Source organism: Sturnira hondurensis, unplaced genomic scaffold, assembly GCF_014824575.4.
Source record: "Sturnira hondurensis isolate 20B ecotype Veracruz unplaced genomic scaffold, ASM1482457v3 Scaffold0000780, whole genome shotgun sequence".
Taxonomy (NCBI): domain Eukaryota; kingdom Metazoa; phylum Chordata; class Mammalia; order Chiroptera; family Phyllostomidae; genus Sturnira; species Sturnira hondurensis.
In genome coordinates, this window is record NW_028073411.1 from 9,870,037 (window position 1) to 9,885,599 (window position 15,563).

General features: G+C 40.4%; 1 protein-coding gene across 14 annotated transcripts in view; it reads left to right on the forward strand.

Moving 5' to 3' along the window:
* The first annotated feature begins 829 nt into the window (after window positions 1–829).
* Window positions 830–15,563, forward strand: part of LCORL (ligand dependent nuclear receptor corepressor like) — a 120,307-nt gene continuing 105,573 nt past the window's right edge. For 3 of the 14 annotated variants that reach the window (XM_037045244.1, XM_037045271.1, XM_037045280.1), the window contains exon 1: window positions 836–1,153. In XM_037045244.1, the coding sequence (XP_036901139.1) occupies window positions 1,006–1,153 (148 nt within the window). In that variant the 5' untranslated portion in view covers window positions 836–1,005. Of the gene's footprint in view, window positions 1,154–8,679; window positions 8,741–13,317; window positions 13,471–15,563 lie in introns of those variants that run through there. The other 11 variants (XM_037045194.1, XM_037045209.1, XM_037045167.1 and 8 more) reach the window with 9 other exon arrangements.

Here is a 15,563-nt window from a genome sequence, read left to right on the forward strand (position 1 = left end):
CTTTGGAGGTTTTCACCCAGTCACACCCAATTCCCCCGTAACTAAGTCTCAGTGAAATACGCCCCGTATCTTTTCCCTAATCCTTCCAAATATTCTCAGTTTCTGAGACCTCTTCTCCCTGGAAACTGATGTTACTGCGGGATCTCTCCGGTTATTCGGCAGTTGTTTGGAATGCAGCTTAATGACCAGCTCGCTCCATCATTGCAGTAGCGTGATGACAATGGTCCCCAAAAGTTTCCAACACTTGATGTACAAAGTGCAGCTTGAACCATCAAGGAGCGGTCAACTCTCACGGTTTTCACCGCCCTTCTATCGCTGAACCTAAAGAAGCTAAAGCTTCTGGATTAGACCCGGCAACACGGGCAGAGCGCAGATCCGAGGGCGCAGGGCGTTAGAGGTCAGGTCCGCCAGAGGTGAAACGCAGAGAAACCGAAGGCCAGACCACGATCCCGGCGGGTCTACCAGCCCAAGTGTGGAGAGGGGACTAAAAAGTGCCCATCCCTGCTGGACTACAAGAACCAGCATACATGGCGCCGCGGCGCCCGGCTCTGTTCTGGCACTCAGGCGCAATGGAGACTGGGAAGTGAAGTCTACGGGCAGCCCGAGCCGCAACGGGAAGGCAGAAGGAAGGAGTTGTTAGTCCGCTCCACCGCACGCCGGCTCCTGGCCGGGCTCGGAGGTTCTAGCTCTCGCTCGGGTTTTCGCGGGTGGCGGGAGCTGTATGGCTCGCTCGAGTAAACTCCAGGGGGAGGAGGGAGTGGGAAGTGGCCGGGGGGCGGGGTTAGCGGAAGCGGCAGGTTGCTTCCTTCTCCTCGCGCTCCCTCCCCGCCTCTCCCCGAGGGAGCGGTTGGGAGGGGGAGGGCAGGGCAGAGGGAAGGTAGTGACACGTGTCAATCAACCCCCCTCCGGGGGGCGCGCGCTCCGGGGCTCGCGCCGAGGGCTCGCGCCCCTGCCTCGTGCCTGCGCCGCTCGTATGTAAATGAGGGCGCGTGACGCGGGACGCAGATGGACAAGGGAAGAGAGAGAATGGCCGCTGCCGCCGCCGCTGCTGCCGCCGCCGCCGCTCAGTGCCGGAGCCCTCGGTGCGCGGCGGAGAGGAGAGGATTCCGGCGGGAACTCGACTCTTGGCGCCACCGCCTCATGCACTGTGTAGGTAAGACAGACAGGGGCCGGGAAGCCGGCCCTGCGCGACGGCAGCTGCCGCAACCCCGAGGAGTTTGTGGCTGAGGGGTTTAGTTGAATCTCCCGTTCGGGTCAGTTCAATGGGGGAGCGAGATGGGAGCGGCGGCGGCGCGGCGGCTCCGGAGCTCGCCTTTTGTCTGGGGGCTCCTCGCCCGGCGCGGACTGCGCTCCCTCCTCTTCCCCTTTTTAGCTGTTGGGCTCCCCAGGAACTGTTAGTTCGGACCCGCTCGCCGAGCCCCCGGGGAAACCGCTCGCTCGCGCTGTCCCCGAAACTCCTCGGCGCCCCTCGCCGCCCGCGTCCACCCTGTCAGGAGGGAGGAAGCGGCCCAGCGGGTCGGCGACCGGGCGGAGGGGAGCCGGCGGGAGAAAGGCGGACTGGTCCGCGCCCCCGCCGGGCGCTCACACACCCCCTTGTCGCCGCCGGGGACCGGGCCGGCCGCGGCAGCCGAGTTCCAGGGGAGGGGGACCCGGGCGATCCCCGGGCGCTCGCGCGGCTGAGGCCAAGAGTGGGCTGGCGGGGGGCTAGGGGCATTGGGGGCGTCGCCCGAGGGGCGGGGGCGCCCTACTCTGCCCTCTCGCGCTTGGCGGCGGCGGCGCTGTGTGTACCCCTTTAAGAAGGAGCCGCTCGAGCGCTGACGGTTGGGATTTGAAGTTCTTCCTCCCTCTTTGGAAGTCTGGACGGCGGGGGTGGGGGTTAGGGGGCTGTTGCCATAGCGATGACACTCTCGACCCCCTTCTCCTTGTGGACGCCCCGACGACTCCGGTCCTCTTTTACTGTCATGTGACGGACCCGTCCCTGCACTGACACACACATCGCCCACCCCGCCTCCCATCCTATTCTGCCATTCGGTCTTCCCCTTCGGTGGGGGCGGAATCCTTTCTGCTTCAAACTTCTGGGCTCGGGACTGTCATTCTACGGGCTGCTCGGGGTGGAGGGAGGTGGTGGGGACTGCCAGACCTTGCCGCTGTCGCTGTTTTGTCAGAGTGGGACATTGTGCTTGGAGCTGTTACCCCGCAGGTTGGTTTAGTGGGCAGACAGGGGTCGACACGGGTAATGGAATGGAGTGTGTTGTGCGTGTTTGTTTTGGAAAGGTGTCTTGGGTAGGAGAGTAGGGAAGACGGAAGAAGAGTGAATAGTGGCAGCAGCTTGCTTGATTGGCAATTAAGTCTTGGCATTGGGAGTTAAGGCAGTAATCTTAGTGCCTTAAGAAAACAACTCTCGTACCTTGTTTCCATCTCTTCGGGCGCCCCTCCGTGCCCCTTCATACCCCCACCCCCTTAAATTTGTTTGGTTAGGGCCTGAATAAAGATTAGGTTAGGAAGAATAAAGTCTTCCTTGTTTTTCACCAGTGAAAAGGAGATCGCAGTAGGATAAACTAGTACGACTTCAACTCAGAAATGTGCGCTGCAGAATGCGATGGACATAGACGTGCGAGAAGGAAGACTACTCTCATTAGGGGCATTTGAGTTATGTTTAAACAATTTACTGTTTACTCTTAAAAATATGTTTTGGTCTTATCTAAGGAAACATTCTGGTAAAAGTCAAGTATTCATAAGTAGTTTTAGTTCTTTAAAGAAGTGTAAGGAAACCTCAGGGTATTCTTAATATAAAATTTTTAAGCTAAGTGTTATTAGTGCTTCTAGAATACAAAATGGACCCGTTTTTGTAATTGCTTCTGTAAAGATCTCTTCCACTGACGGCCTGCTTAGAAATTGTTGAATTCCTTGAATGGGAATCAGGCAGGGGAACAGCATTGTGACACTGGCCCGCGGTGTTATGAAGTTTTCCTGAAGCAGGCAGTGATTTGAGATATCTTTGGTCAATTTTGTGGTTTTGAATATTTTCGGTTTTTTTAATTCTCTCATCTTCTTGCTTCTTTAGGTACATTAAGTATGGCTCTGAACTCAAAATATATATGCTTTTGAAAAATAGTCAAACATTTTTTAAAATATATTTTATTGATTATGCCATTACAGTGAAAAATAGTCAAATTTTAATTAAACACAAAATTAACTAGATTTGATGGGAAAAAGTACTTTCTGCCTTACCTTCTTGGCTACTTGAAGAAGGATTGGGAGACATTGAAAATTGAGTTAATGCTGTTATGTATAATATGCAATCTCTGTATTATATTTTTAGTGTAATATATATTTATACTGTAGTTGAAAGAAATTTTAACTGGGCTCTAACTATATTTGAGAATTGTTTCCCAGAGTGCCAGTCCTAGTCAGGAGACCCAGTAAAACCCATCTAATACTTTGTTTTTGTCATTGTTATTTTTACATAATCAATAAAACTTTTAAACAGTATATAAACTTGTTGATTGGGTTTTCAGTACCCTATCTGTGAAACACCCATTTATACTGTAAACTGGGACTAAATGAAATTTGTATACTTATTTTAATTTACCTTTTGCTATTAATGTGCTTACATTTAATATTTTACTTTGTAAACATAATTGTAAATGCCATAGTCTTTTTCCTTTTCATGTTCGTATGCGTGTATGTATATATATAAATATATGTGCATACATACACACACATATATATTTCTGTATTGCATATTCTATGCTCTTATGGCTTGAAATCATTTTTATAAAATATCCTTTCTGCCTTAGGGCAAGAAAATGATTCAAAAGTGTTATTTTTAAATGAGATAAGGAAATTGTAAGCAGGGTCGTACAGCAAGTAAGTATTGAACCAGTAGTGAAGTTTTAAATCTCAATTCTTAGAGTTAGTCTTTTAAAGTAATCTGATTCATTTCTTTTGTAACATACATAATCTAATTTTATGGGGGGGAAGTTCATCATGCTTGTAGTTAGGTAAGATGTATAACTCTTGATAAGGAAAATTATGTTTACCTTTCTCTATTTGTGGAACTCATCTCTCTTGATTCATGACTATGATTTATTTCTTTTTTTTTTAATTTAATTGAAGATTTGTCCTGTAAGCTCCATGTCCCAATCAATACCTCTATTTTCAGTATTTTATTATTTTTCTATAGTCATCATGTTCTAAAATTTTGAGTTTGCTCATCGAACACGTTTTCATGCTTGTTGCATACACTAAATAGTATTCTAGTGCTTGGTATAATACTAGGATATAACATATAGTATTGAATCCTGTGGAATATATAATTAGTAAGTAATAAGTTACAAATTTGAAACAATGTTAAGTCCAAAAGAAAAGAAATGCATTTTTGTAATTTTAAATATTATTAGAACTTGTATGGTCTATTACAATATTTGATCTAGGAGATAAGCCACGTTTTTTGTTTTTGTTGTTTTGAATTGTTTACTTTTAATTTTGATATAATTTCAGACTAGAAAAGTTGGAAGAATAGTATACAGAATTCCTATATACCCTTACCCACATTTACTAATTATATTATGTTGCGCTGCATTTGCTTTATTCTTCTTGCCTTCTGTTCATACCCTGTCCATCCATCTTATTTCAAAATAATTTGAGGGTAACTTGCAGATATCGTACCTCTTTACTCATAAATTCTTCAGTGTATATTTCCTAAAATCAAAGACTTTGTTTTACCTGACCACAATGTAGTTGTTAAACCCTGGAGATTTAACACTGACATAATACTGTTATTAAATCTCAGTCCATATTCAAATTTTATCTTTCTGTTTTATCTGTAAGCTCTTCCTCCCCTTAATCCAGGATTGTGCCTTGCATTTGGTCATCACATCTTTTTAGTCTTTTTTAATGTGGAACACTTTCTCAGTTTCTCTTGTATTTCTTAACCTTGACAATTTTTGAAAAGTACAGGATAGTTATTTTATAGAATGTGTCCCAATTTGAATTTGCCTGTTGTTTTTTCATGATCAGACTGATTGTACATTTTTGTCAATAATAATTCTGAAGAGAGATGTCCTGTGCATATCTTGAGGTTCATATTGTTGGCTTTGAAAATTTGGTGAAAGCATTATTCTCCATATTTCTCCCTGAAAGTTATCATTTATCCTTTTGTAGTTAATGTATAATTTTGGGGAAAATACTTTGAGAACTAGGATATTTATATACCCTCATCAAAATTTCATCCACAGGATTTAAACAAATATTTTATTTTAATTTTTAAAATATTTTATTTACTTATTTTTAGACAGAGGGGGAGGGAAGGAGGACGAGAAGGAGAGACACATCAATGTGTGGTTGCCTCTCCCTTGCCCCTACTGGGGACCTGATCCACAACCCAGGCATGTTCCCGACTGGGATTTGAAGCTAAGACCCTTCAGTTTTCAGGTGAGTGCTCAATCCACTGAGCCACACCAGCCAGGGCTTTTTAAAAAGATTTTTTTAAATATTTTTTAATGTATTTTTAGAGAGAGGGATGGAGGAAGAAAGAGAGGGAGCAAAACATCAATGTGCGAGAGAAGCATTGATTGGTTGCCTCTCACAGGCACCTCACGGAGGTACTGGGCCACGACGCAGGCACCAAGGTGGACAGAATGGAACCTTTCACTTTGCAGGACAGCTCTCAACCAACTGAGCCACGCCGGTCAGGGCTCACCCACAAGTTTTAACATCCATTCATGATTTTATAACTTCATTATTCCTTCCATAGTTAGGAGTTGATCTTCTATAATAAAACAGTCTTTCCCATATCCTTCACTATTTATTTATTTAGTTACTTAGTTATTTTTATCACTATGAATTCTTGGATTCAAATTTAAGCAATGCTTGAATTCATTACTGTTACCATTTTTTTTTCTATGTTGTCCCAGTTTGGTCAATGGGAGCCTGCCTCATCAACCTAGTTCCAGTGTTTGTTTGTTTATTTGTGTTTTTTTTTTGACAAACCACACCTCTTCTTACCCTTCCCCACCCAGTGATTTTTTTTTAATCACTTCCTGCCAAAACAGCATATTCCAGGTTCATCTTTTACATTACCTTTCCCATCCCTAACATCAGCCATCTATCCAAGGAGCTCTTCATTCTTTTGAATAGAAAATACATTTAAATACCAAAATCTGAACATTAGGTTTCAGGACTGTTTTTAAACCTTATTTTTCAGAGATGAAGGCTAATAAGCAGTAATTGATTTGCCTAAGGTTGAAACAGCAAAACAAAATGATGAAGGTTTAGTTAGAATTATTGTATAAACTCCAGAGACTTTCCTACACACCAGTGTTGTCCAGTAGAAATATGATGGGAGCCAAATGTGTAATTTAAAATTTTTTACTAACTGTATTAGCAAAACAATTTTAATTAGCCTGCTGTACTCAGATATTTTAGCAGTAAGCCTTATAAACTTATTAATAAATATTTTACATTCTTTTAAAATATTGAGGCCTTGAAATGAGGTGTTTTACATATATAGCATATCTGAATTTGGACTAGCCACAGCTCAGGTGCAAATAGCCACATGTGGCGAGTGGCTCCCACGTTGCATCAGACAGTGTAGTTCTGTGGTGTAGTGGCTCCAGGCAGGTCTTAATTACCATGATCCCACTTATTTCAAAACTGTTGATAACAACCACATCTATAGCTTAATTAATTCCCCCCCAATCTTTTATTTGAATAGTGTAATACCTGTGTTTGCATCCTTGCTTTTACCAGTTACAGTGTGGACAATTTACTTAACCTATCTGTACTTCAGTTTCTTACCTGTAAAGTGAAGATAATGAGCTTGTTTGAGAATTAATCGTGTTGATATATATTAATTTGTACCTACACATAGAAAGCATTCTATAAATGTTGCTATTATTATTATTATTGATTTACACAGGCTGTTAGCACATTTGTGCTTTATAATTTTGCCAGTAGATTCCTCCTGGTGGGAATGCTGATGAACAATAAAAAGATCATGAGGCATGTTAGAGAAAAAGGTAGTGAAAGCATAAATGATATGTATTCCAGGGTATTACAGAGCCAGACCCAGAGTCAAAGAGGTTTAGAATCATAGAATATCACTTAGCCTAATCGTGGCTTTTTGTGTATGAGACCAAAAGACAGTTGATGCCTTGTTACATTCTAAGGCATATTTTGGCTTTGTAGTAATTAAAAAGAAAACATCAATTTAAATTTATTTTACAGTCTTGTTTGGTGTAGCTCAGTAGATTGAGCATGGGCCTGCGAACCAAAGGGTCACTGGTTCAATTCCCAGTCAGGGCACATGCCTGGGTTGCAGGCCAGGTCCCCAATCGAAGGTATATGAGGGGCAACCACACATTGATGTTTTTTTCTTTCTCCTTCCGTTCTCTCTCTCAAAAATAAATAAAATCTGTAAAAAGAATAAATTTATTTTAAAAAATTTATGTGATACTAAAGCTACTCTTTGTTGGTACGTGTTCTCTATTTCAGTCTTCCTGTTAACCTCATCACTGTCTTAGAGCACTGTACTCTGCAAGTGTTTGTTAAGTAGACTTTCTTCCAAACCATATGCCCCATCTATAATCAGCAGTATCAATGTCAGAGAATATTCGTTTCCTTTATTTTTAACCTCTGCAGAAGTTGTGGTAGCACTTCATAGAGCTAAAGCACATAGAGATGGGATAGGCCAGGTAAATAAAATTCTAAATAATCAACCTAACACCTCTTTCTGACTGCTGCTTGCTTTCTGCTCTTTTGGTTTTCTGCTATCCTCTAGTTCATCTTCTCACTCTTGCAATGTAAATCCCAGAAGAGTAGATTTACTTAAATCTGGATTTGATGGACACTGGTATGATAGGTCAACTACCCCAAAATCTTGTGTTACAACTATTTTTTTTCAGGCACTAGCAGATTTTTTATCCACTTAAAAAGATGTAAATTATGGTACTGCTCAATAACATGCATTTAGACAAATGGAATGTATGATGATAATGAGTAGTTGAGTGCTTAAGACATATATCCAGATTTCTTTGTAAAATAGGTATATCAATAGATTTTGAACGTAAAATTTGAAATTCTCAGTATTTCTGGATTATTTTATACTTGGGAGTGTAAAATTCTGCTACTTTTAGGACCCAGCATTGTGGGAATTTTGTGTTTTTACCAATGCTAGATTTCGGGTATGCCCTGGTTGGAACATAGTGTAGCCTCCCTTTTGCATGGGACTGTCTCTTTTTGTCCACGCCACTTTCCTTTGGTTGGCTGCATGTGTACAACCCTTCCTGCTTGGCTGTGCACCCTGACAAGCAGGAGTTTATTGTGTCATGTAGGTCCCCCTGACTGGTACGACTTTCAACCCTAGTTCTTCTATCCCAGTGCAGCCCTGGGAAGAGCAACAAAGGCATGCAGATATTTGGATATGCCATTTCTTCTTCTTTACTAGTAAATCTAATTTTCAATGATAAATCCTACTTTTTTATGTATTGAGTTTCTTTTTTGATAATATTCCTTCCTTTTGGTGTACATGTGGCCAACATTCATGGGTGATAGATAACAGTTAGAGCACCAAGTTCATAGGTTCAACATTTTGGGGACCCATTTAATTTTATGAGAGTCCATACTTGGGGCTGAATGTATCATTAAGTAAATCTTTTGAAAGTTTTTTTTTCACAGAATATAGATAAGAGAATGTGAATAGGCCCAGACCAACCCACTGCCCCACTAGGAAACTAAGGTAACGAAATGTCGTATTTGTATTTGAAGAGCACTTTGTTGTTTTTTTTTCCTTTTTTTAATATTTTATTTATTTATCTTTAGAGGGGAAGGGAAGGAGAGAGGGAGAGAAACATCAATGTATGGTTGCCTTTCGTGCGTCCCCTTGCTGGGAGTTGGCCTGCAGGGAAGTGGCCTGCAACCCAGGCATGTGCCCTGACTGGGAATCGAACCGCGATCGCCTGGTTCGCAGGTTCGCAGGTCCGCGCTCAATCCACTGAGCTACACCAGCCAGGGCTGAAGAGCACTTTGTTTTTATTTAAGCTAATTAAAAATTTTGTTTTGAAGCCCTAGCCAGGTAGCTCGGCATAAAAAAGTGGAACAAATTGATGTCTGTTTGTCTGTCTCCTTTCCCTTCTTTCTCTAAAAAATGTTTTGAGAATTTCTGTGTTTTTTAGAAAATATAACTTACAATAAAGAATCACTTTTCTAAATATCCTCTCATTTCCTTTTATAGAGTTTTCCCACAACTGGCAACAATGCTATCCTGCTTGCTTATATTTGCTTCTTGTTTTTCTTTACCCTAATGTGTTGCCAAGTTATTACTTTCTTTAAAATATCTCCTGGATTCAGTTTTTCTAATAAAGTACTTGTGCAGATTCAGGTAAGATTCTGGTTTATGTCAGTATCTGTATTGCTGGTTTTACTGTCTTTCAGTCTAGCTTATAACCTGCATTTAATCATTATTTGAAATAGCTGCTTTGATATTGTAGTTTACAAAGCAGTCGTATCTCCCATTTGTCCTCTTTCATCATATTCAGTTAGTTGATCATAGTCTACCAGACTGTGTCTTCCCTATTTGTTTTCCTCCTTTCTTCTTTAGACAGCCCAACCATTTGCATCTACTTTTACTTCTCTATTATACACATTGCCCAAAATTCTTGAATATCTTTTTAATTGCACCTTCTACCTTACATACTCAGTCAACTTTATAATTCAGTTGCAATCTAGAGTCTTAAGAAAAGTATGTGTTGAAAAAACAAATTTGAGACCCTTTCTCCATTAATTCGAATTGGCCAGTTCTTTTCTGATGGATATGTGTAAGGTGTATGTGTAGAGGAAGTATTTTTATCCAGTAGTCTTCATATTTAAATAGTAATCCATTTAGTGACAAGGCACTAAGCCTTCCCAAGTGACAGAATGAAGAATTGAAAGAACACCGTTTCTTTTTTAATCGCCACCATCATAACCGTAGGCACAAGTCATTTCACCTTCCACAGATGGAAGTCTGTCAGACTAGGATAATATCTGTCCTGAAATGTCCACTAGTTTTGTTTTTATGAAAGATGCTATAATACTTATGTAGTAGTGGTTTCTCAGCTGGAGTTATAAATTAGGGAATTAACAGCATGCAAATGGATAAGATTTCCCAGGTAAAGGAGAGTATAATGATAGGAGTAGAGTACTCAGTGCCTTGCGTTCAAGGACTCTTAATTTTTTAGGCAAAGGAAGAACAGCCTCATAGTAAGGCCACTGAACTTTTACACTAAAAGTAAGTCCATTGGCTAAGTAGAAAATCAGGCGAGAGTAGTATCACCAAATATAAGAGAAGTGTTTTAAAATAAGGAGGGATTGTTACATGTTGATGAGATGTCTACCATGAAACCGGGACCTTGACTACATTTCAGCAGAGTGGTGTAAGGATGGAAGCCATATTGTAATAGCTTAGAAAGTAACTAAGATGTGTATCAGTGGAGATAACATTTATAGTAGACTACTCATTTGAGAAGATACAGTTTGAGGAAGAACAGATAAAGCAGTAATTGAAAGAATCTGGGGTCTAGGGATGTTTGTTTTTTTAGGTGGGAGATACCATTTACAATATTAAGTAAGGTGAGGAATACTTTCATGAGTCAGTAATACTTATGATGCCCTGGCCTGTGTGGCTCAGTAGGTTGGGTATGGTTCCCTGAGGTGCCTGGGTTGCGTGTTCAGTCCCCAGTAGGGGTACGTGCAGGAGGCAGCCAATGCACGTTTCTTTCCCTCTCTTTCCCTTCTCTCTTTGGAGTCAGTAAAAGAAAAAAAACACTTTAAAAATATTATTCATGATTATTTCATGTTATTTAATTAAGCTGAGACTCGATAGTAACAAAATATTGAGCCAGATAAATTAGATGAAAAATAGGATGGTTTTGGTTTGAATTATTGAATGCGGAACCTAAATTTATTTCTTATTTTTCTCCAAAAGTATTTTACCAGCTAAGTTCATTACTAAGATATGGTATACCTGGCATTAGTGTGTTACATTTTAAAGGAATGATTTTTTCCAATTAATTTACTGTTGTCAGTCAAGTATTTGGAGTCATACTATGTGCCAGTTGATTCAGTTTTTTCATGTGATGAAAACTTTAAAGATTTACTCTGAACAACTTTTAAATATGCAATACAGTATTAACTATAGTCACCACACTCTACTTTACCATCCCCATGACTTACTTATTTTGTTATTGGGCATTTGTACCTTTTTCACCCCTTTTACCATTTCACCTGTCCCCTGTTCCCTGCCTCTGGTAATCACCAATCTGTTCTCTGCATCTATAAGCTTGGTTTAAAAATATTAGTTTTTTTCAATGATAAGTTTGTATTGAAGAACTTGACTTGGAACTGAGGCCAAAATTAGGCATTGGACTTCTTTACCTCCCTATTCCCCTTGACTGAATTTACCAATCTACTGTAGACAGAGCAGCTGAAGCTGTGAGCCTCTTCTAAAATATTGGGACGTTCTACCCCAGTGAGTTTATCCTGTGATTTGCTTTTGGTAGGTATGTCTGTCTAAGCAGAGTGAGCAGAAGGGTTGGCCATGCATGAAAAATGACCTTTAAAACACTAATCTGTCCCACTGCAAACATCAATCAGGATGTTGCCAGTATTAGTCATTTCTCTTTCCTTTGGGAGGACTGAATAAGAGGTAGAGAAAAGGGCAGGAGTTTTTTCCAAAATATTTCCCCCAAGAATGTGATGTGTTGGGAAAGGTAAAAAACTGTGGGTTGAGTGAAAAAAAATATATTGTCTATACTGGAAACAGGGTTTAGACTTTGCTTTTAAAGAGCTCACAATTATCAGGAATGTTAAATATTAGAGTTGGTATAATATAATGGAAAGGCAGAGGAGGGAGCGATTAATTTTGATTTGAAGGATCTGAAATTACTAGGCTTCAAAAGATTGAATGCAAGTAGAATTCCAGCCCTTTTTATTGTAAAGGGCTGGATAATAAATATTTTAGACTTTGAAGGACATTTGGTCTCTAATGCAACTACTCAACTATGCTGTTGTAGCACAAAAGCATCACATAAATGAATGAGCATGTCTGTGTTCCAGTAAAAAAAAATTACTTATAAAAATAGATGGACTTGGCCTACAGGCCATAGTTTTCTGATCCCTAAGTTAATTTAAGGGATGCAGCAGGAGAGTAGGTTGGAGGGAATAGGCAGAGGGATAGAACGAGCAAAGGTATGGAAGTCTAAATGAGGATATATTCTGAAAATATTCAGCAGTCTAATATTGGAATGTAGGTGGGAGTTGGAAGTAGGACTAGAAGTATAAATTATGGCCTCTGCAAGGAGGAAATTATGAGCCTTTGAAGTCTTTTTTAATGGGTAATAAGCATGATCAGATAAGTCTGCTTATTTTTATTTTGAACAGCTGTTGGTTCAGGTTCGAGGGGTTTCTGTTTGTAATAGTTTTAAAGAAGCTCAAAATTGAATCAGCCCTTTTAAGTCAACATTGGAAAAATTAGCAATCTATTACATATTTAATATATTAAAATGTTAGATTGGTGAAGTACTCTTAAATGATGCCTTTCTTTTCTAATTGGACTCTGAACAACTTGAAAAATAAAACAACGAGAAAGATGGAAACCAAAATGTCACTTCTATTACTAATAGAGGCCAGGTTAGAGGAATAGCTTGGTGGGAGAATCAGGTGGTCTTTCCTAGGCCAACTTATGCACAGTCCTAGGTGTACTAGGGAAGGAGAGCAGAATATGTGCTCTCTGCAGGTATGTTCTCCCAATAGCTTGCTACCAAGGGGAAAAGGAGCAGAACTAAGCTCTTTCTCCTCAGTTTTTCCTTCCAAAATCAGGTCAGTCACTTCACTTCCCCAGGGGTGAAGAGAGACTCAGATTGTTCTTATGAAGCATCATTTCTCATAGAAACCAGAAGCAAGGAAAAGGTGTGCTAACAATTAAAGCTAATTTTTGCAGAGTTAAATTGGGGGATAAGTGTACTGGAAGCAGTATGACTGTTATTCTACTGAAAATAAGTCAAGCTTACCCGTTCTGGATAGTTTTCAAAATACGTAATTCTAGTGGTGGGAGTCACTATATTTCTTAAATTCATAAAATTAGTAGTACTCTTTTTTAAAATGAACTAGATTTTCCTCAGGTATGTAAGATACTTAAATAAAATGCATGTTTAGCTAGAAAAGAAAGGGAAAAACTTCCTTTTTTATCAATTTTCAATTGGCTTTTTAGATTTAGAAGGAACTATATTTAAAAACAGAGCACTGTTTCTTTAAATGGGAAAAGCAGATACTTTGACAAATAGATGATTCTATTAATTAGTTCTGATTATGGGCACTTGTGCAGTTTATTCACTGGTATCTTTCTTTAAAATATCATTTATTCTTCCTGTCCTCTTTCCTTTCTTTTCTGAATAGTTTAGGACTAAAACCATCAGGAGGAACCAAACAAGAGTAAGTGGCCACACTGGGTAGGGTATGTGGGAGGGGGAGCCATGACCGTTTGGAGGAGTGGGATATCAGAGCCAGTCAGGGGTGAGGAGGGTTGATGGAGTTGTGAGGGGTCAGGAGCAGTCCACTTAGGAGGGCACATTGGGACCCAAGCTGGGTCGGTGTGGCATCTGTGAAGAAGAATAGCCTGATGTGGGGGGAGGTCAGTTGTTCCAGTGAGGGTACATTTAGATCTGAATAGGGTAAGAGTGTGAGGAAGGCATCTACTTGGAGGTGGGGCTGGGGGCAATGTTAGGGTGTCCTCAGGCATCCCCAGGCCAAGAGGGTAGGCTGCTGTGGGTGTGTTGAGGCTCAAGTAAGCTGAGGATGGAGTGCATGCATAAACATATCCTAGTGCAAGGTATCAGAGCCTGAGGGTGGGAAGAGGAAGGCATCCAGTGGAGGGTAAGCACAATTTGGAATGTTAGAGCTTCAACAGGATGGAAAGTGGTGCCAAACACGAGGAATTGGGACCTAAACAAAGAAGGCTAAACGCATGGAAGAGGCGTGAGAGTATTGAGGCAGCTAGAGGGGGGTTAGGAAAGCATCCATCCAGGGATGGGAAGGCAGCCACATGGGAGATTGGTTACATACAGGGAGACTGGTCAAATAAACAAATATTAAAGATACGTAAGCCATGTCTCTCACTGTCTGAGAAGTGTTATAAATATGGTAATGGAGAAAAATTAGAAGGCTCTTCGTAGTGTTGAATTGGAAATCGAGGTGTTAATGTGAAATCATGGTTTTCATTTTAGCTATAGAGAAAGATACAGAAATATAGAAATAAATGTATGTGTATATAGTTGAATAATGTGAGGGTTAGGAGCCCTGGCCCTTTACACAGTCCAAAATCTACATATAGCTTTTGACTCCCCCAAAACTTGTCTACTAGTACGCTGCTGTTGACCAGAACCTTACCAGTAACAATCAGTTAAAATACATTTTGTATGTTGTATGTCCATTATACTGTGTTCTTATAATAAAGCTAGAAAAAAGAAAATGTTATTACGAAAATCATAGGAAAAATACATTTATAGTAGCTTATTGAAAAAAATCCATGTATAAGTAGACCTCTACAGTTCAAATTCATGTTGTTCAAGTGTCAACTGTATATACACACATATCCTACATTTTTTTACTGAGAAGGGGTTTAATAGCAGTGAGCATAATGTATCATTGTTAATTTCTTGATTTTACTGGTAGTGTTTGTAGGAAGTACTTTATTAAAGAATTCAGGGGTAATGGGACATTGTGTAGACCATTTACTCTCATATGGTTGGGGAAACAATTTTTTAAAATATATTTTATTGACTATGCCAGTACAGTTGTTACACTTTTTCCCCCTTTCCTTCTCCATCCGGCACCTGCGAATGGCCTCCGGCAAGTTGCCCTCCTAACTCATGTCCATGGGTCATGCATCTAAGTTCTTTGGCTTCTCCATTTCCTATACTGTTCTTAACATCCCTTTGTCTATTCTGTACCTACCAATTTGAACTTCGTAATCTCTGCACCTTTTCCCCTATTCTACCCTTCACCCTCCCAACTGATGACCCTCCATATGGTCTCCATATCTGTGATTCTGTTTCTGTTTTGCTTATTTCCTTAGTTTGTTTTTTTAGATTCAATTGTTGATAGTTGTGAATTTATTGCCATTTTAATGTTCATAGTTTTTATCTTCTTTTTCTTCAGTAAGTCCCTTTAACATTTCTTATAATAATGGCTTGGTGATGATGAACTCCCTTAGCTTTACCTTGTCTGGGAAGCACTTTATCTGCCCTTCAATTCTAAATGATAGCTTTGCTAGATAAAACAGTCTAAGTTGTAGGTCCTTGGTTTTCGTGACTTTGAATACTTCTTGCCAGTCCCTTCTGGCCTGCAAAGTTTCTTTTGAGAACTCAGCTGACATTCTTATGGGAACTCCCCTGTAGGTAGCTAACTTCTTTTCTCTTGCTGCTTTTAAGATTCTCCCTTTATCTTTAACCTTTGGCATTTTAATCATGATGTGTCTTGGTGTGGTCGTCTTTGGGTCCATCGTGTTTGGGACTCTGTGCTCCCTG